The following is a 20,839-nucleotide window of genomic DNA, read 5'->3' as shown; positions in this document are numbered from 1 at the left end:
CAGTAGTAATATGTAAGACAGTCAAAGGTTTGTCTCAATGTGCAAAAGACGAACACAAACACACATCACGTTAAAATTATAAACACTTCATAAAAAAAGGACCTTGTTTTGTGCCGTTACTTTCTACGTGGCCATCCTCTGAAATGTTGTGGTGAGACTGCACATTGAATGAATTACGCCATTGTAGGCTTTGTAAACGAGTGCCCAGTTTGGTGATGGCACCATTAAAAGCACTGATTGTTATCTTTGCTGTCAAGCACTCCATTGGTTGTCCATTTACTGAAAAACTTGGTAAAACTGAGGTTTTGTCACATCAATACAGTCTTTGTTAGAGAGAACACATGATTTGGAAAACTTGACAGGGAGTCATTGATGTTGTGGAAAACACATTTTGAATAATTACCGTACAAATGATATCAGTCGATAAAGTTTAATGTTGTTTTATTAAAGAAAAAAGAGTGAACGTATTCTCTTGTACCTTCACTTCATGAAGCGACGTCTCTCCTCAGAACCTGCAGGTTTACTCTCCACCTTTAGATGGGGTCAGTGCATCATCTATTGGACCAAACTTGCTGAAGGAATATTTTTTTTATAAGATGTGTTTAGCAGGTTATAATAAATGGAAGGGTTTGTTTGTGTTATTTGTGACTATTTATATTAAAAGGTTAGATTTATTTACTTGAGCTTCCTCGAGCATTGCATGGCTCTGTGGCAGTGGTTGCCAACCTTTTTGAAAAAGGCCTGAGAAGGTTAAGCCGTTTTTTTTTTAATAATCAGAATTTGTAAACATAACAGATTATTGACCTAATACTTCCCTATCACAAACCGTATCATTATGCTGTTTCAAGTGAAAACAAAGCATCTAATAAATGTGGGGATTTTGAACATTTTAAAAATGTTGTTGATTTTAATTCAAAGGGAACAACGTGTTGGCATAACCATGTGGGGATATCGAGAAAAGCTAACCGCTCTTGCTGTAGCTAATGGGTTAGGTTGATATGACGTAGACTAAAACCTTTTTATTTGCAAATCACTATGGTGATTAATGAGTTATAAAAGTGGATCATGCCTTGAGCTAAAACATATTTATCAGGGTTAAGATGAAATGTCCTAGTTTGGATGTTCAGTAACGAATAAATGACAGAAGGTTTCACATGTCTGCCCATGCTCCTTCTCTTAGTACATTATCATGAATGAAACAATCAACGGGAGCTAAATCTGACATGTTATATCAATTTGGTCTGGCCTGAAATATGTGAGAGTAAGTCTGGCCTCGAATGGCCTTTTTGGACCACTTTAAGACCAGGACACAGCAGCTGAGTGACACACACACACACACACACACACACACACACACACACACACACACACACACACACACACACACACGCACAACCACCCTCATATGGGGGCCCTCTTGCTGTGTTAAAATATGTCACATTTTCCATTTTTAGCCTCTCAGCCCTGACTGTGACTGTTGCCACACTTCACTACAACTACCCCTCTGTGACGTTTGCCTCCCGCCACCTCTCACTCCTCCACCTCGTCCTCATAATATTATCTCGTTGCCCTCATTCTCGTAGCAGCAAATCATTTTCCGACTGATGATTTATTCCAACCCCAAACCCTCCTCACTCATTTTTATGTTAATTTGCTTCTTTTCATCACCGTGATCCTCTTTCGTCCGCAACATCTGTATATATGTCTTCTGCTCTACACGAATCTTCTTCTTTTCCTTCTTCTTCTCCCTCTCTTTGTGATCCTTCCTCTTCTCCTGTTGCATTCCTCCTCTCCTCTAGCAGCCTTGGCTTCCAGCTGCAGATACTCAGAGCAGACACAGCACACCAGCCCACATCAAGGCCACTCTATTGGCACACGTGTGTGCATGTGTATGTGTGTGTGTGTGTCTGCGTGTCTGGAGTAGTCGTTACAGTGGGGCCACATAGGGTGTCAGCGGCCTACTGTGATATACTTTTGGCTCTCATACATATTTCTGTCCACTGAAATGTGGATTTAAATATAACTGTAGTTGTGTCATTATGTTCAAAGGGCCTTGTATGTCACTAGTGAGGGTGTTGAAGTGCAGGATTAACACATCTGTGACAGTCACCTACATGTAACACCAGTTCAAGTTATGGTGAAGAATATTTCACAGTAAAAGCAAGCACTCACACTTCGCAATTACTGTGCAACCAAAAAAGAGAAGCAAGCGCCTACAGTTGTGCCTATAAGGGTTGTTGATAAGAGGACGTCACTCCTTGGATGACAACCTGAAATGCTACATATGCTTCATATGAAGAAATGTTTGCTTATAGCTGAAAGAGAACAAGAGGCAGAGAGTGGGGTTAAGTGGAGCAGTGAGGCAGCAAAGAAAAGGGGCGGGGATGTCTGCACGGCCTTCCAGTAATTTGATTGGATGACAAAGTTTCATTCACACGCAAAGATTTATAACAGTGGGAAACAGAAAATTGGACACACACGCTGCACTGTCTGTGCATGCATGTGTGTGGGTGGATGCAGGCGCATGTTTTTCCCTCATGCTTGCATGTGAATAGCCCTTTTTTTTTTTTTTTACTGCTGCACCGTTGAACCCTTCTATCTCTCCCTGGATCTGACTGTTGTTGCCTAAATAGCACCTTGACTTCACGAACCGAGTGTTTGACCCCGAGCACGCAGGTTGAGTCGACGTGAATCTTTCAAAGAGATCTCAGCATTTTCCACCATGAACTTTCAACATCAGTCAAAACTTTGAGCGAGAGAGAGAGAGAGAGAGAGAGAGAGAGAGAGAGAGAGAGAGTGAGAGAGAGAGAGAGAGAGAGACTGTGTGTCTGGTGGCAACCGCCTCACCCCTTTAATGCATTCCACTATCTCGCGCCCACGCACTCGCCATGTGACCCGCCGTCAATGACAGGAAATAAGCCGATGTCAAATCCTGCTGCCTGCAACCCAGATCCTCTTCTGCTTCCAGTCAAGACTGTGTGCTCAAAACCTAAACACACCCACAGCAGCACAGAGCTCAATGTAAATCTATAAGAGCGTAGCTGCATTCATCCCCAGTCTGTGTGCACTTTAGTTCCCCTAATGTCATTGCTTAGTCTCAGTTGAGTCATTTGTTTCGTAATTCAAAAGAATATGATTTAGCACAAACTTCATTTAAATCTCCTACTTAAATAACTCATAACATAAAGTTTGCATTCACTGCAGCACATGTGGCATGGTATCTGTCAATGGCAGGTGTAGCACTGATAAAAGAAACTTTCCTCAACAGTTGTATTGACATAGTTGACACCCATATGCACACACAGATATATTATCTTGTTTCCTGTTCTCCAGTCTGGAGTTCCTTAGAGAGATAAAAAAAAAAAAATCAAAGATTGATACTGTGAATGGGTGCTTTTCTTAAACATATGTCATTCTGGGGCGAAGAAAAACATATACTAGACTTAAAGTATGCAAAGTGTCTACTCCAGACATGAGTAAGTTAAATGTCACTGCAGTACAAAGTGTATATTTACTAAACTAGAGAAATTCACAGTTATTCCATCGCTGTAATTACTTTTTAATTAATTCCCTTGCAGTATTTAGTCCAACACTCACACACATCCATGAAAAATAGGTGTTTACGTCGTACACGCCACAAACCAAACTGGTATGTTTTTTTGTGGGTGTGTGCACGTGCATGCATACAGAGTCGAGTGGACACAGCCACCTCTATGTTCTCTCCAGCAGTAAACCGTTGGCTGTTAAGACAGACCACAATCGCAGGCTGAAAGGCAGTACTCCCTTTGCTCAGGTCTGTGCTACTCGTCTTTGCTTCACACAGTCATAAAGTGCAGAATATGCTTGTACCAATCACAAGTAAAAGAAAATATATAAACCCTATTTGACCAGCCGCAAGTAACCTGAGAGCAAAAAGTGGCATTTTGTGACATAATGTCAAGTATACATTCACTTTCTTGACACGCACACACACATGCGCACACACACACACATACACACGCCCCTCCTTGGCCTCTTTCCTGTCATGGAAGGTGTTGATGTTTATAGCCACTCCCACAAGCTGGTGGCTGCTCGTGTATGTACCAGTCTACGGGCTATTTATGAAAAATATATAACATCATGCTGCATCTTGCATCCCTGAGGCAATGTCCAACAACGGGTGGTCCCTTGATCCCTCCCAAGAGGTGTCACGGTAAAATATTCCCTGCAAGTGCATAGTAAAGGAAAAGATTACATACTAGATTAAAAGTTTGAAGGAATTTTGGTGTGATACCCCTAACCAGCCACAGTGGTAATGCAATCAGCAAGAGGTGTCAAGTAAAACACGCAGAGGTCACCTGTTGGTAGGTTTTCTCGTTCTTCATATTATGTGTAACAGCATAAAAACAGCATGTGTCCACTTTTAACAGAAGCCTAACAATCATAGGTCAGTTGCAAAGAAAGCTTTAGTCACTCCCTGAACTTGCAGGTTCAAAAGTGGAGCAAGAGGAAAAGTCTCAAAATGCATACAACAAAGTGGAACAGTGGACACAATTAGATCCTCACCCACAGCAAATAAATTAAAGAATAATTGCTTAGCAACAGTGCAGTCTCAAGAATAACCACCGATTTGTATCAACACCTCCAAAAAGCTGACCAAAAACTAATAATTATAAGCCTTACCCCATCGTTAGGCGTTCATACTGTTTTGTCCAGCCCTGTATGTAATGCAAAAACTGGAATGTAAAGTATGTGTTGACTTCTGCGAAAACCATAAACAACGACAGAAAGAGACCCTCTAATTGAAAGTGTGGAAAACAACCATCATGTTAGCAGCAATTTGATCCCACCTGTCTCCAAGGAGGCTTGGTACAGATACAAGGGATTGGGACAGTAAGACCATATGCTGTTCCGTAACGAAGCCCAATACTCCCACAGCATGCACATAAAGTCTCTGTGACCACTCAACTGATTGCAGACAATATGGCATAATTGTTCCCAGGTGAAACAATAACAAATTTTCACAATGCAGAAGCCGCAGATGTCATCAAAACACCAGCGGTGCCTTTAAAGGTCCAATTAAAGTCGGAAAGATAAACCAACTTTGATTTCTTTACTACTTGTGTTATAAAACAATACGGGATGAAACAGGTTCTGATTTTTTATTGTTTTGTTCTTTTTGCACAACTGCCTGTGAATGATGACCATCTGTGACTCCAAATATTGATTGTCAACAACAGGTTGCACGGAGCACATGTGATGCAATCTGTCTGTCTATTTGAAATTATAGACACGATAACAGAAATATGAATTATCATATGTGTAGTTTATTTGTTTTGTGGCACAAGCGGCACCTTATAAGAGCCAGTCAAAGTCCATTTTAACCTACATTTCTTGAAGTCAGATAAGATAGATATGTTTAAATCCTTAAAAAAGTTGAATTGATGAGAAGAATAACTCACCCCACAGTGAATACATTTTATCTTGACACAGACTCTGCATCTTGGTTACTCACTGTTTGATATTGTATTTCATCTCAACCATAAAGTTGCTGAGTTCACTTGATTCACATCCCCTGAGTGACTAAGCACAAACACAGCAAACATTATTTGTACCCCCTCCCATCTTCCGCTTCTCTCTCTATTACCGCATAGGCTTGAAATAATCCTTCCGACCCACCCTTTAATCGCCAGTCCATCTCTCAAAAAAGAAAACAAAAGAAATCTGTCAAATATTATTCACTTGCCACTAGCCTGTTTTTGTGGGTTGTTTTTTTTTCATGTGTCTGCAGTTAATTTTCCGCGGAATGTGAGAAGCAGCTGTCACTTATGCACATGAATGGAGCCAGTTTAGTGGCCCAGAGGCATCGGAGTGGATCAACGGCGAAGGAGGGACAGCTGGGCCCGAGGGGACAATAGCACTCTCAGTTAATCATTAATACTCTTAATGAACAGCAGCCAGGCACCAGAGGTTCACTCACCAGTCTCTCCAGAATATTCCGCCTGCCGCAGGAGGATGCAGGCAGCCTCGGCCTGCCGCCTGACCCCAAACTGACACTTGTTGATTGGGGCCTTTAAAGGGGCTGCGGGAGTCTGTTTGATGAAGTCTTGAGAAGAATGACAACTGATTTATGACATGGTGGACACAAGCGATTGGGGCTATATTGTGTTCTCTTGTCAAATTACATTGTTCGTCAACAACTGTGTAATCAAAAGATTTGGTAGAAACGGCCTCTTACAAATACTTTGAGCAGTGCCATGCTAGCTGCTTCCCTCTGTTTTTCCGTCTTTGTGCTAAGCTAAGCTAATCACCTGCTGATTTCAGCACAATCTTTCAAAGAATAGCTGAACATGTAAACAAATTACATATTTCCTTTTTTTTTAAGAGTTAATTGAGAAGATTGATAACCACTCTGATGTGACTAGCTTAGCTTAGCACAAATACTGAAAACAGGGGGAAACAGCTAGCTTGCCTCTGTTCAAAGCTAACAAAGTCTGTATTTACTAGCGCCTCATAAGCTTACTAATTACACGGTATATCTCCTTTATCTGTAAAAAGTGTAAACAAATATGAAACAATGTTTATTAGCAAGCTTCGGATGTGCTAGTAGAAAATGCAAAAATGCAAAACCAAGATTCTAAAATAAGGAAAGATGAAGATGTGTGTTTTTTTTTGTTTGAAAAAAGAAAACTTTCCTTGTTTTTTTGCCAGACCATGAGATGTTATTGGAAGATAAATGGGTTTATAAAAGGGAGCAGATGTTAGCTAGGGGTCTCATTTGTTACACTGATCCTCTGTTTATGTTTGTGTGGGCGCGTGTGTGTGGGCGCGTGTGTGGGTCTGCATTGGTGACCACATGAATTTGTATGTAAGTGTGTGTCTGCTCGTGGCTCGGCATCCAGCCCGGCCCTCCCCGTCAGCGGAGGTGGCAGGTGTTCCTGTGTCCCCGAAAAGAGCAGGTTTTTATGTCGCCTCCTCAAGTTAGTGGCTTGGTTTCCATGGCGATGCCCCAACAGAAAGAGGCTTGTGTCTGGGGGCCGGTGTCGGGGAGAAGAGGAGGGCAAGGGAAGAGGAGAGACAGGGCTTTACTTGCACCACACACTCTGGACCTCAGTCTGGCTTGACAAGAAAGAGAAAGAGAGGAAATCAAGTCAGAGACACAAACAGGCTCGGCTTGTCTGCTGGAACCACGGCTGCTTCTGTCTTCACACTCAAAATGTCGCCTAAATATTAAGCTGCTGATTGGTGGATGAGACGCGAGTCAAACAAAAACACTGCGGACTAAGTGATGCTTGTAAATCCTGACAATGGGATTGGTAACTTAAAAAGGAATCTAATAGCACACATCCTATCAGATTCCAGGTGTGACAGCTGTCTACCTAAAGACTGCAGGTTATTATCACTCTTTGCCTTGTGGCATGGACATTCCCCTCTATTTAGGCGTGATGTAGTAGACAGGCCTACAATCAATTTCTCCTTTTCTCTGTATGTACGTGTAGGTCCTCTGGTGTGTGTGCCTGTGTGTGTGAGTGTGTGGGTGGTGTGGGTGGGTGTAAGGAGATCTGGGAGAGACTGGGAGTCACCTGTCCCTTGTTGGCCTCCCTCGTCCTCCTCGGGAGGGACATAATTCTTTCTTGGCTGGACTGATCAGCAGCTGCCATGCACCCCCACAAACACACGCACACAAACACACACACACACACACACACACACACACACACACACACACACACACACACACACACATATAAAAGCACAATCAGACACACAAATATAGTGACTCGTTACATCTCAATATCCAAGTGAAACATTTGTCTGCCATTTTTAGGGGTGCACAAAAGCAGCAACACGGTATGAGTCAAATGACACCTTAGTAAATACGTGACAACATTGTATTACTATACTAGCCTCAAATCATGAGCATAAGGTGCAAACTAACAGAGAATTTTCACCTGGCTCTAGTTTTCTCAGCTCAACACTTAATAGAGCACCAAATAATACGATCTAAGTAAGAAAATAATAGTTTAATACATCCCTGAGCAGAGAATGAATTCGGCCCAGCATGCTTTTAGTGCATGTCAGTGTGCCCCAAAGCTAGCTAATGTCCGCTGCAATGCACTGCTTTCATTCTGCGATTACAGCTGATAACCCCGCCCAGAGCGTTGTCTCGGAAGAACCCACCCTTCGGTTCCTCCTCTTGTAAACACTGTTAGTTCTGTCAGCATTTTCACCGTAGCTTGCATTGTAAACATTATTAGCATTGTTAGCTGTGAGCTGCTCACCGTTGACGTGTTGAGAGCCGTTGAGAGGCAAACACCCAATCTCAGATGTTGCATCTTTTATGCTGACAGAGAAACACAAAGACAAACAACACAGAACAGTTGTCTTCTGGGTGAAAGTTCTGTCTTGGTTTGACCCCATCCTATGTGGGTTATGATGTCTTTAAACTTTGACAGCACACCCATTTTACGGGCTGCTCGGCTCTACGTTTTAGTGTCTTTTAGCACATAGTTTGGATCTCCTGGCCAGCAATGGTACTGTTTTGGTTCACTTTCGGTAGTCCCATCAACCTGGTGTCTAGCTGCAACAGTTACAGTTTCTAGCAAAGACTAAAAGTTCGCTCTAGCTGGTGAACACAGTGAAGCATTTAGCAGCTGAAGAGGCGGACATTTTGCTCAGAATTTGATGGAAACCACAACAGAACATTGAAGATTGGATTTCGATTGTTGGGTGAACAGAAAACACAACTCCAGATAAATGCTGATGTTGCTCTGCTGGATGTTTGAAAAGGAAACTTTTACTGCCTTAACGACGTTATCCAGAATGTGTCAATGATGTTTTTACAGCTTACTCCGCTGCCCTTAGTGAAAATAAAATCAATTAATAGGGTTTCAACTGCTTTTAATCGACACAAGTTTTTGTTACTGTTGTTGAGACAAATGTGACAAGTGATTTCAAATGATTTGCCTTTAAATACAAGACTTCAACCAGACAAATAAGAAACCCATGAAAGCAAGCTGCACTGTCAACACGATTATAATGTTTGCTTTCTACTTTTACCCTTTATATTTGATCCCTTGTGTTGAACCTGAAGAATGAGAAGTTCTGCACCAAACACCTTGCTTCAAATATGCTGAAAGAGCTAATTACCTGTATATATGTAAGGAACAAACCTTTGACCTTTGTGTAAATGAAGCGAACATGTTCACTGAGGAAAAAACTGTCAGATCACATTTTTAGTTTTATTTATTGTTCAAATATAAAGGATTGGCCCTGTCGAACTGCAGTGAACACCAGTGGCCGATTCTCAGGAATACTGAGCTGCCAGTTGGGGCATTTGGCAAGAACTTGTATTGTGCTTCTTAACTGCTCCAAGCGTGACAAAATATGATAAAATATCTGGAAACTACAGCTATCTGCTATAAACACCAATCATTACTACGATTTAATAACTACTACTTATTTCAATATGTTAAATTTACGTTAGTATTTCCATTTCATGCCACAAATATTTTGTTATATTTCAGAAGGAAGAGTATGTACTTTTTACTTCACCTTATCAATATGACAACTTTTGTTTCTAGTTAATTTGTCCAAATTAGTGTTGTATAACTTTACTTATTTCTCCAATTAATTATTTTAAGACCCCCCACCCCCACACCCTCCATGCATCACTTTAAGATACCTTCCAGTAAATAAAGCACCAACCTAATATTGGCTTAGATCATATGATCATATAATATTGAGGATTTTTATTGCAGAATGCATATTTCAACATTTTATATTTTAGTTCTGCTAACGATACTTCTGTACTTTTATTTAAGCAGTAACTTGAATTGTACATGTTTGTTTTACTATTCAGAAGGATCCAAGTATTTTTTCCATCAAATGACTAACACATCATATTTGTATTTAGACACAACATTAAATAGCAGAAACATCTGCAGCTGAATTAAGACATGCCCTGGTTGAGTAACACTCTGAGAAATGTGCTGTAAGTCATCAAATCCACATAAGCACATCTTAAGCAACTACTTGTGTCTGAAAATCAAGACGAACCTGTTGCTGTTCTCGCCTGTTCACTCGGACTGCTCCTTGTAGAAGTCACAACGTAAGTTATTGCTCTTATAAAAACTAGTCAATGATCATTACAAATTATCAAAAGAGTAAATTAGGTAGATTATTTTTAATGTCCACTAAAATGATACCGTCAGCTAAAACCTCTATAAAATAATTGTTTAAGATTATGGATTATTATTGTTCAAAGTGCAATTTCAAAAACTCAAGAAAAGAACAAGATTAAACATTAAATGATATGTTGACCTGTTCCAGAACAGGATTGTTCCCACAACATCTCTAAAATGACACAGAACCAACACAGACAATGGAAACCTTTTTAAAAGTATTTTTAGTCTGACTGACTAATCAATAGGTTTTTTCAGTATGAGTGTCTGTCTGTGTGTGTGTGTGTGTGTGTGTGTGTGTGTGTGTGTGTGTGTGTGTGTGTGTGTGTGTGTGTGTGTGTGTGTCGCATCTCTATGCCCCACACAACCAATCTAATTGGTTTGTTCTCCAGCCAAATAAGAAGTATGCATGCTAATGTATTCAATCCAGGCAATGGCTCTCAGAGCTGATTTCACAAGAACAATGATGATGAAAAAATGTAAATGACCACATTTACAGTAATTGGTCTGAGAGACATCGTCTGCATTGAGTGTTTTGTAATGCAAATAGTTTAAACTCGGGGGTTGCCTGTAGTTGGGCAGGAAAGATTGTCATACATACTTCCATGTCATTATTTCCCCCAACTTCTTTAGTGGAAATGAGTGGATTCTACAAGCAGCATGCTAAACAAGTATTTTATGTTAATAATGGCACCGGGGGAATGTCCTTCCTCTGATCTTCTGTGCATCTCTAATACAGCCTTCCAATGAAGTTATGATAATGCAGTTTGCTTACACGCCTGTAATTGGCTATTCATTGGGATAATCTGACATCAAGTCTTGTCATGTCTAAACCGTGTCCAGCATTAACAAGAAAAAATGTGAAATAGCAACTTTATGTCAGAGTTTTAATAACTTTCAAAAAGAGCATGCTGTTTTAAATGTCTACATCTGATTCACAATGAAAGTTAGCGAAATACAAAACGATCAATATTAGAAAAATATAAAAATAAATTGGTAAAAGCCAAGCATTGAATTGATACAATTGCCACAGATTAGATATTTAAAAGTTGTAGGTTTTAAGAAATGTTTTCTTCAATATTGCAGGCATTTATTCATCGTAAATATTTTAACATAATAGGCTAATTTTTAAGACACATGTATGGTTACATCGTTGTTAAGTTGTTAATCAATTAAATACATTTTAATTTTGGTGTAATTTTAACAAATAATAATGACTACATCTCATATTCCTTCATCTCTTTTTGTGAAATGAATGTAAGGTATACCCTGTGACAGTCATGATGATGAAGATGCAACGCAGGCTGCAGAATTTCCCCTGTTAAAAAAAAAGAAAGAAGAAAACTTTGCTATCTAGTAGGCCACGCGGCCATCACTCTTGCATTGAGACTTACAGACGACCACCCGAGCGGAGGAGTCCCCCTGCCACCGATCAAGCGCCCGGGCCTTGAACCTGACCCCTCGGGACCATCTAGGGCGAGCTTGACACATTGCATCCCCGCTGGCGCATTGTTGCCGCAGGAGTTCCTCAATGGCTTGAAGGGAGATAGATAGTGTGGCCGTCCATCCAATAAACGGCCTCTCTCCCCTCTCCGATCCCCGCGGCGCTCCCAGTTTTGACACAGGAGACAAAACCCGCGGTGGGGACTATGAATGGTAAAGCGCCGAGGAGGCCGAGGGAGAGCAAAAAGGAGGCGGTTTGCCTTTGTAGTCGGCGAGGAATGCGGAAATGTCCTCGCTCCGTGTCAAACCTCTCTGAAGGGGGTCAGGCCACATTCAGCCGGCGTGGGAAAGCCAGGCAGAGACGGAGCTCACACAGGCGAGCGGGGCTGCAGTTGCATGGGCCTATCCGGGGATATATGGCAGAAAAAAAGAAGAAGAAAGAAAGGAGAAAATCCAAAGAAGAGCGTGGTTTTGGAGGGCCGTATCACGCTTTTGCCTTTGTCCTATATGACCCCCCCATCCTACACCCCCTTCCCCCCCAACACCTCCCCCCCATCACACACATACATACACACAAAGTTGCAGTGAGAGTGTGGGTGTGTGAGTGAGTTTTCGTTCAGCCCTCCGCCACCTCCTCCTCCTTCTCCTCCTCCCTTGTTTGAGCGTCTCTGCCTGGGCTGGTGCAGTCTGCGGGATGGGGGATTAGAGCCTGCATCGTGCAACTACCTGTGTGGCCCCCGCATGGAGGACAGTGGACAGGGATGCGTTTGATGCAGGACATTTTATCCGAGACACGAATGCCTCCTCAGCATTTTCTCGGACATGCCGAAGTTACGACATTTTATTGACAACATATACCAAGGTAAACACTAAAACTGGGGATATTTATGCAGAATTGTGTGCCGAAAGATGTCTTTGTGAGACTCGAAATGTTACTTTGCAATCTAATAATATTTTAAGAACTGAAAAGAGCAATTCCCGGACTGGCCAGGATTTAAATTAGCCCATTTGAGACCACGCACAATTAAATTATAAACAATTAGAGGAAGCTATCTAAGATAATGAAAACATTGTTTAAACCCGGCTACTGCTTTGTTTTACACATTTCCAACGATTTCGGATGTGAAATGTGAGTTTTACAGTGTTTTAAATGGACTGTTGCTGTAGGAAGTCCAGACAATGCAATCAGTAGACAGCCACGTGCTCGGCAAGTTTGTGTCGCCTCAAACAGAAACTTTGATAAAACCGGACAGAAGACGCAGTTCGCTGGTTACTTTGCGAACTTAACTCAGCGTGATGTGTGCGGTCTGTGCTCTCTGTTTGCGTGTTCTCTTTAAATGTTTAATTTCCTTTAACGGGAGTTAGACAGCCCACATGAACCAACTCCAACAACTCTGCATGCGGGGCGAATTTGCTGGACGCACGAGGCTGTTTATTTGGTGCAAACATAGCTTAAAAATAGGCTAAATGTGCCTAATTCGAATTATTTTACATTATTGTGTGTTAGTGGTAGGAGGACACGAGCTGCTGTGCGTAATAGGAGGAGGAGTGGAAGTCGGGACGCAACGAGGCTCTTGTGTTGATAGTCGGAATAAAACATGATGACAGTCCTGTTATTGCCTACCTGGAGCACCGTTTGACCAAATCTGACAAAGATGGTGTCTTCCTCCATCTGTGTCTCCCTGTCATCTAGGCATTGCATGTGCCAACTACTTTCTGTGAATATGCCTTTGTGAGAAACCCTGTGGCTCGTCACCCTCGCCGGGATTCCCCGCACAAGTTTCAACAAGAGACGAGGAGGAGAAAAAAAAACACACAACAAATCTGCAAAAATGGACAAAGAAAGTACTGGTACTCAATATGAACCCGTGGCCGAGATTGGAGAAGGCGCTTATGGGAAAGTATACAAGGCGAGAGATTTGAAGAACGGCGGACGCTTTGTAGCCCTAAAAAGGGTTCGTGTCCAGACGGAGGAAGAGGGGATGCCTCTCTCCACCATCCGGGAGGTGGCGGTACTGAGGCAGCTGGAGGCCTTTGAGCACCCCAATGTTGTCAGGTAAGTGAGGGGTAGTTGTGGATACCCGTGTGTGTGTGTGTGTTTGAGAGAGAGAGAGAGAGAGAGGGGGAAGGGAGGGGGGCACACAATGTGACATAAAGTTACACATCCCTTTGATAGTCTCTGGTGGCAACCATGCTGCCTCATGAGACTTTTTTGTTTTAGGCCTACACTCGTGCATTTTTTTGTAGTAGAAGTCCTCTTTAACATTTTTCTGCTGACTATATAAAAATGTGGGTTGCATAACAAGTATCCGCTTGCAGCTACTGTTAGCGGGCAGTAGGTGTACACCTGTCGGATCAGAACATTATTCATATTCCTTGTTCTCTGTATTGTTGGCGACGTGTCCAGTCCATCGGTCGGCTTCAATTACATCGATCCTCCTCATGCACTTTCCTTTAAAAAAAAGTGTAACACATTGCTTAAAAGATACAACATCCTGACAAATATGTGGCTTTCCACCCTGTTGCCGCCAAGAAAAGGCATTGGGTTGCACAGTGCGCCTTTTTAAATGGACTCTTGTAATATATAAATGTGTTGAAAATAGATATTGGTATCTATTTTAACAATATGAGACTACCAACACCAATGCATCCTAAAATGCGTGATTGGGTATCAGCGAGTACTCTATGCATTGATCCAGTACCATGTTATCTTATAATTTATCAGGTCATTTGCGCTAACAACATGTGGCAAGAAGGTAATCCACACCTGTGACTCAACTTTATTGTGCGCCATATTTTTTCCCTAATAATGCCATAGTGTGAACACCAAATCAGAGGTGAGATTGTCAGGAGAGTGAAGTTAACGCCACGGGATAGTGTTAGCACCCTGGGGAGGCACAGTCTTGCTTGGCTAAAGAAACGGAGTTAACGGCTAATAAAAAAATTTAGGTTGGTTGCAATGAATCTCATTATGATGCATTTAAGCTCTGAGTATTGGGCGACAATGTTCACATTTAAACATCGTCGCCCAATGCTCCTTTGGAAAATTTACATCTGTGTGTGTGTGTGTGTGTGTGTGTGTGTGTGTGTATTTACTATTAGCTACATAGTATGTAACTTGTTTAAAAAATAGCTATACAACCAATTAAAAAGCACGTCACATTTGATTCATTTCATATATTCAATGTTTGTGTGTGCCCATCAAAACTGATTTATGCTGCCCAACTGCTCCTGAGCAAGACGCTGACATTCTCCCAGCTGAGTTACTGTAAATCAGACTGGATCAACTAATGACAGCCATTTTAAAGTCAGTTTACATTTTGTTGCTCTCTGTTCTGCACACAGAGGTCGTTTTCTTTCAGTTTGTAATGAATTGTTCACTCCGAGGCCGGTAGGCAGATACTGCGTCATATGTTGCCACTAGCCAAGGTCTGACCTTGGTACTTTTTTTATTATGGAATATTGAGTGCTTTGGGATTGAAGGGTTTCAGAAGCTTGCCTAGTGCCCTTGTGGCTCTAACAATAATTCTCCAGCGTATAAATGAATAATCAAGGATAATGGTTGTAGTTTTTTTTTAATTTAATCACAATGGGTTTTTTTTTCTCACTGGTAGACAAATGCGTCAGTGGCTATAAAGTTGTCATGGGTCAGTTTTATTTAGTGGTTGAACACACCTTGTGTGTTAGTATTAGTTTAAATAACATGCGGTCTGGTGTATTGCGAGTATTTGTTCCAATACATCAGTTCAAGAATGCAAATTGTTGGCTCTTTGAACTACTGGTGGAATTTTACTTTCATCCAGTTTAGCCAACAAGCAAAGCAGCTCAGGCCAGGAAGGGTGCATTGTGGGCCTTCTGTGTGACTCCAGGCAACCCCTGGATGTTTGTAATGAGGCCCATTATTCATTCCATATGTTCAGTGTCTGCTGAGAGCCCCCATTGTAGCCCAACAATCGAGCTGTGAGGGGCGTTTAACCCCAGTGCTTCAAGAGGAGGGCGCCATCTATTCGGTGACATCATGCACAGTACTAATACCTTGAATGAATCGCCTCTCACTCACTGCACTAACTCCAGCAATACCAAGTCCACTGATTACAAGGAGGTAGGCAAGGACGATGATGCCTTGTTAGATATGAATGATAGTTTTCCCATTTGATCTTTTATTTTTGCATTAGAAAGGTAAAGCTGGCATCAAGTGATACCGTCAATCAGTCGACATGACTTGAAACCTTTTAGGTTACCACCATAAAAGGTCTAACTAGGGTTTATTATATATCATCATATTGGGTCAATAACTATATTGTTGATCTAGTCCAAGTAATGGGAGATTATGCTTAATGTTTTGTTGCTTACGAATTTAAACACTATCACTTTATTGGCTTATTCACACTTACTTAAAGATAATGTACTTTAACGGTGATGTGATAACAGTAACCCATCATTTTGTAACACAACACGTCTGATGTAGATCCATCATGGCTCCCTTTGTCTCCTGTGTTGTTGCAATGCAAGATGCTGTCTCTGCAGCTACAGCCAGCGTCCACTCGCCTTCTCATCGAGCATCAGGAGTTGTCATAGTGCTGGTTAAGGAATGCTGCTTGTGGTCCCCAAGCTCTTTGAAGAGGACATACTGGATAGCTTTTTTCAGCTTTTCTTCAAAGCCCGCCTTGGCAGGTCTGCTGGCATAATCTGGATTCTTGGCCATAGTTTGTTGCCTAGTGAAACACAGCCACAAACTCCGGTGTTTGGGGCTTTATGGTCTTGAATATTTACAAGCTTTGCACAGAGATAGTTTTCCAGGGTAACCTGCAGCACAAATATGTGCATTTTCTCTGTTAAGATAAAAACACCCAGGAGCCGAGAGTCCAGAGTCGTAGGATTGAATATCCAAGAATGATATCAATCACCTGTTCAACCACCAAATATGTGTCCAACTCTCAGCTGCTCGGTTTTTATGGAATAATTTTTCATAAAGAGAATATCGCATTTTTAAAGATTTACAGATGAACCAAAAAAAGCGTCCATAAAACTGTGCTACATGGTAATAAAAGGCCAATGCAATGCTTTAACTTCGCTAAATGTGAAGACGACTCTCACAAACTGACATTCAACTTAACAGTGCACTTTTCATTGATAGTCTGAGATCTGAATTTACTGCTCACCATAGGGTAAACTATTGTGGAAGGAAAGGGTGAATGAGTGAACGATTGAATGAAAGCACATGCAGACATGATAACAAAAATATATTCATTTTGATTAGTTGTAATAAGAGTTGGGCAGTGCCGACCCCATCGAAACAATTGTATTGATCTCGTCCACCTGTTCTTCTTGTTGTAGGTTGTTTGATGTGTGTACGGTCTCTCGGACTGACCGGGAAACCAAGCTCACCCTGGTCTTTGAGCATGTGGATCAGGACCTGACAACCTACCTGGAGAAGGCCCCTGATCCTGGAGTACCACCTGAGACCATCAAGGTAACCAATAGTGTTGTTATCTTGAAGTGCTGTGGAAGACAGATGATGATACTGACTTTGGTGACGTCGTCACTATTAAAGCATCAGTGAGGAATACATTGAAATCATAGTCAGTGTTATAAATATATGGGAAGCTATGCTCATTGCTCATACTCTAGCTTGACCACAGTATGAGTGAGTGATTGTTTTTGGTCCAGAGACACAAAGGACAAAGTGTGTTCCCTCCAACATCAGACGTACTGGAGCATTTTGAAGGGCAGCACATGTGGCAGATGGGCTCCAAATTAGAGACTCCTTGCCATCTCTATTTTCACTCTGCCCTGTCTCCCTCCAAGTTTACACTGCATTGCAGATGGAGACGGGAGAAAGTGTGTGTGTGTGTGTGTGTGTGTGTGTGTGTGTGTGTGTGTGTGTGTGTGTGTGAGGAAAAAGGATTTTAAAATCGTCCCTTCTTGTGTTTTAAAAAACTAAGAGTACTCAATTTCAAGTTCCACGTCCCCTCAACAGATTCAGTCCAGCCACCATTATCACACTTTCCAATGCATCAAACATATCCACTGAGTGTCCATTTACAAGTTGACAAAAGATCGGAAACGAATGTGCCGCCAGCTCCTTTCTTCTGTAACTGTCTCCTTTTATTTGAATCTTTCCCACACTCAAAATCTCTTCATCGTGTTTCAACCCAAGGTTTGTGAATGTATTGTGTGCAATGGTATATACTGTATATCCCTACATTAGGAATATAGTCCTCAGAGTTTAGTGTCAATTTGAAACAGAGAAGTTGTAGAAGCTTGAGTAACAGTTGGTTTTTACCTCAGGGCCGGGTTTGTGTGAACGTTTTGTCTCAAGCTGTAAAGTTGGTGTGATGCTGTGCAATGTAGACGAGATGGGTAGATCACACCCGAGGCTTTCCCAGGGTATTCACTGAAGTTGATATAGTGTATGGTCGTCTAGTTTCTATGGAGATCTCTGTGTGGTGGCGATTGTGTTGATCAGGATGTTCAGCGCCAAATATTGTACTTTAACTGCAATCCTAAAGCATCATTTACATAAAAATCTGCCAATTCAAATTGTTATTAATTTGTTGCATTTCAGTCAGATGATTTACAAGTTGACAGAAAATGTGTCTGCAACGAATAGATTATTTGTTTGTCATTTCCCAAGCATTTATCATGTGGCCATTTCCTTTGTGTTTTATTGAATAAATATCTTTGGCAACAATTATGATCGGAAGTTGGAGCGATTTCATTGTTTATAGGTATGGATTTTATATTAATAGTTGGGGTTAAATGATACCCCGATTATCACATTAATCATGATGCTTTTGATAATTCATTCATTAGCAATTGCTAAATTTGTCTTGGTCATTAGTTGCAGCCACAATTCTCAAACATTTCACCTTTTGAAGGCAAAAGTGTGAATGGCTAAATTCGATGGCTTCTCAAAAACATTCACGGTGTTGCATTTGATTTCACACACGTGATCAGTGAAGGTGAAGAAGTAAAAACAACAACGTGAGACATGGATAGATTTGCCAAAACTAAAGTCATGAGAAAAACAGCTCGAAAAATGTTAGCAAAAACCAACATTGCAGCCTTAAATGTGCTTTGTCAGAGTGTTTTGGATGTATAAAATTGACAGGGAGGCAATCAAACCATGGATTAGTTACACAGTTTAACCATAATTATATTGCCGATCATTGGTCTATATTCAGTAACAATATGTGATCTGGGGATCAGCATTAATTGGAAAGTAATAATTCTGACGTTGGAAAACGTTTGAGGGAGGAAGTTTTTAACTATGTTCAATAATCCAACAAGCAATTTTGAAGCATACGGACCCCTTCAGGCACCCCTCCTCTCCTTTTGCTTTCTCCTAACATCCCTGGAGCCTTCAGGGGACAAAAGGACAATGTTGGAGTGACAAGATGACACAGGCACCATCCCCTGTTATTTCTAGGACAGTGGGCACTGCACAGTAACCCTCCAATTGCCCCCCTTCCTAGCAACTTAATTTGCCCCCGGCTACACCAGATGACACCAGATAGTGGATTCCAGTCCAGCAATCCCACGTTTGTTACACCTGTGCCCATCTCAATGAATTCTAACTCATTCAAAAGCATCCCCCTTGAAAAAAAAACAAAGAAAAACATTCACCCTCAGCTAAATCAAAAAGAACAGGCATACTTTTCGTACAATCTATCCTCAGCATCAGACACACCCCACCCTGCCCCAGCCTGTCCATTCAAGCCCCCCACCCGCCACCACCCACTCAGACTCAAGACCCACCACATGGTCATTGATGAAAGCGGTCCTCCTCCAGGAATCAAATGAGCTGGAAGGACATCAAGGAGCCTGGCTGCTCCGGCCTCAGCGCTAGTCAGCCGGGCCAGCGCTTGGGTCTCACCCACCCTCCTCCGCCGGCATCGTCCAAGCTTCCACAACTCCATTCTCTGGGCCCATAAAGGGGGAGGTTAATGAAGCATGGGGAGGGAATTACACTAACGCTAACCGGCAGATGTCCCATATTGTGCCTAGCTACAATAAACAATATGGCTGCCTCTGGTCCATTTGCATTAGAAAAGGAGGCACACTCAGAAAGCCATGTTTTGACTGCATCTTACAGAGGGCTGACTACTTTTTTCCTGATCCTCCTGCTTTTTCAGGGTCAAATCTGTTGCCAACTTTGTGTGATTTTGTTTCCTCATAGCCACGTTGTTTGTAAGGTGTTTGAAGTGCTGTCAGTTAAAGACGGTTAGGTGTTGAGCAACTCTTGTGAGTGTTATTGCTGCTAAATTCCACTTTGTGTGAAGAGACGGCTCACAGTCGCTGTCTGACCCACATGTAGTCTTTAACTTTGTGGTAGTGTGCTAATTTGGTGCTTCTAATTTTTCAAACTTGGCTCTCCCCGATTTGCAATGCAGCAAGTTATGCTGTTGAACATAATTGTCTCATGACTCAGTAGTGACGGTAATTGATACAGCAGAGACTATGGCACTTGGGCCGAGTGGGCCAAGATTGTTTGTGTGTTTATCCAAGAGTCACACTTCTGAGATAATTAGTGTTTACTAGGAAATGCTGCTGAAAGGAACCACGGTGAAATGGCTATTTAAAGCAGAGAGGAACTGATGGAGGTGGTGGGGGGGCATGCTATTGTGTCAGCCCCCCCTACACACACACACACACACACATACACACACACACACACACGCACACACACACACACACACACACACACACACACACACACACACACACACACACAATGACCAACTGCCTGCCTCTCTCCTATGGCCCTGTCTGCCTGCTGCCCTCCTCTCCGGGTCATGGCTGGATGGAGATGTAGAAAGGAAGGTCTGTTTATGCATCCTGCCTGCCCTTGGTCAGAGGGCACACACACATGTGCATGCTTACACACTCACTGCCACACATGCACACTAAGGCACCTTTACACAGACTGGGCTGCGTACACACAAATGGAAATGAAGATACACACATATTATGTTAACACAGACCCAGAAGGGCATCCAGTTTGTGTGTCTAAAAACACACACACACACATCCCTCCACATCGCCGCAGCATTGTGTGGGGCGTCCTGTCTCCTCCTCTGTGGCCAGCACAGCAGCCAGCCCCACGCCGTTTGCTAATGTTTTCTGCTTGAGTGTGCAGACCCCTTTGACTCACTCACCAGCTGGTGGGCCAGTGAATAGAACTGCGGGCTCACGTCCATGTCACTTGTGAGGTCGTGTGTGTGTGTGTG

The 20,839-nt window shown here is 42.1% G+C and overlaps 1 protein-coding gene across 1 annotated transcript in view; it reads left to right on the top strand.

Annotated features, from left to right (window-relative positions):
• Positions 1-12,306: 12,306 nt before the first annotated feature.
• Positions 12,307-20,839, top strand: part of cdk6 (cyclin dependent kinase 6) — a 30,173-nt gene continuing 21,640 nt past the window's right edge. The window contains exons 1-3 of the mRNA XM_068575303.1: positions 12,307-12,468; positions 13,300-13,662; positions 16,944-17,079. Of these exons, the coding sequence (XP_068431404.1) occupies positions 13,439-13,662; positions 16,944-17,079 (360 nt within the window). The 5' untranslated portion in view covers positions 12,307-12,468; positions 13,300-13,438. The remainder of the gene's footprint in view (positions 12,469-13,299; positions 13,663-16,943; positions 17,080-20,839) is intronic.

Source organism: Clinocottus analis, unplaced genomic scaffold (genome assembly GCF_023055335.1).
Source record: "Clinocottus analis isolate CAN_PGR_092001 unplaced genomic scaffold, fCliAna1.0.p SCAF_14, whole genome shotgun sequence".
NCBI lineage: Eukaryota > Metazoa > Chordata > Actinopteri > Perciformes > Cottidae > Clinocottus > Clinocottus analis.
The sequence above is the reverse complement of the archived record's forward strand: the minus strand, read 5'-3'. Positions and strand labels throughout refer to the sequence as shown.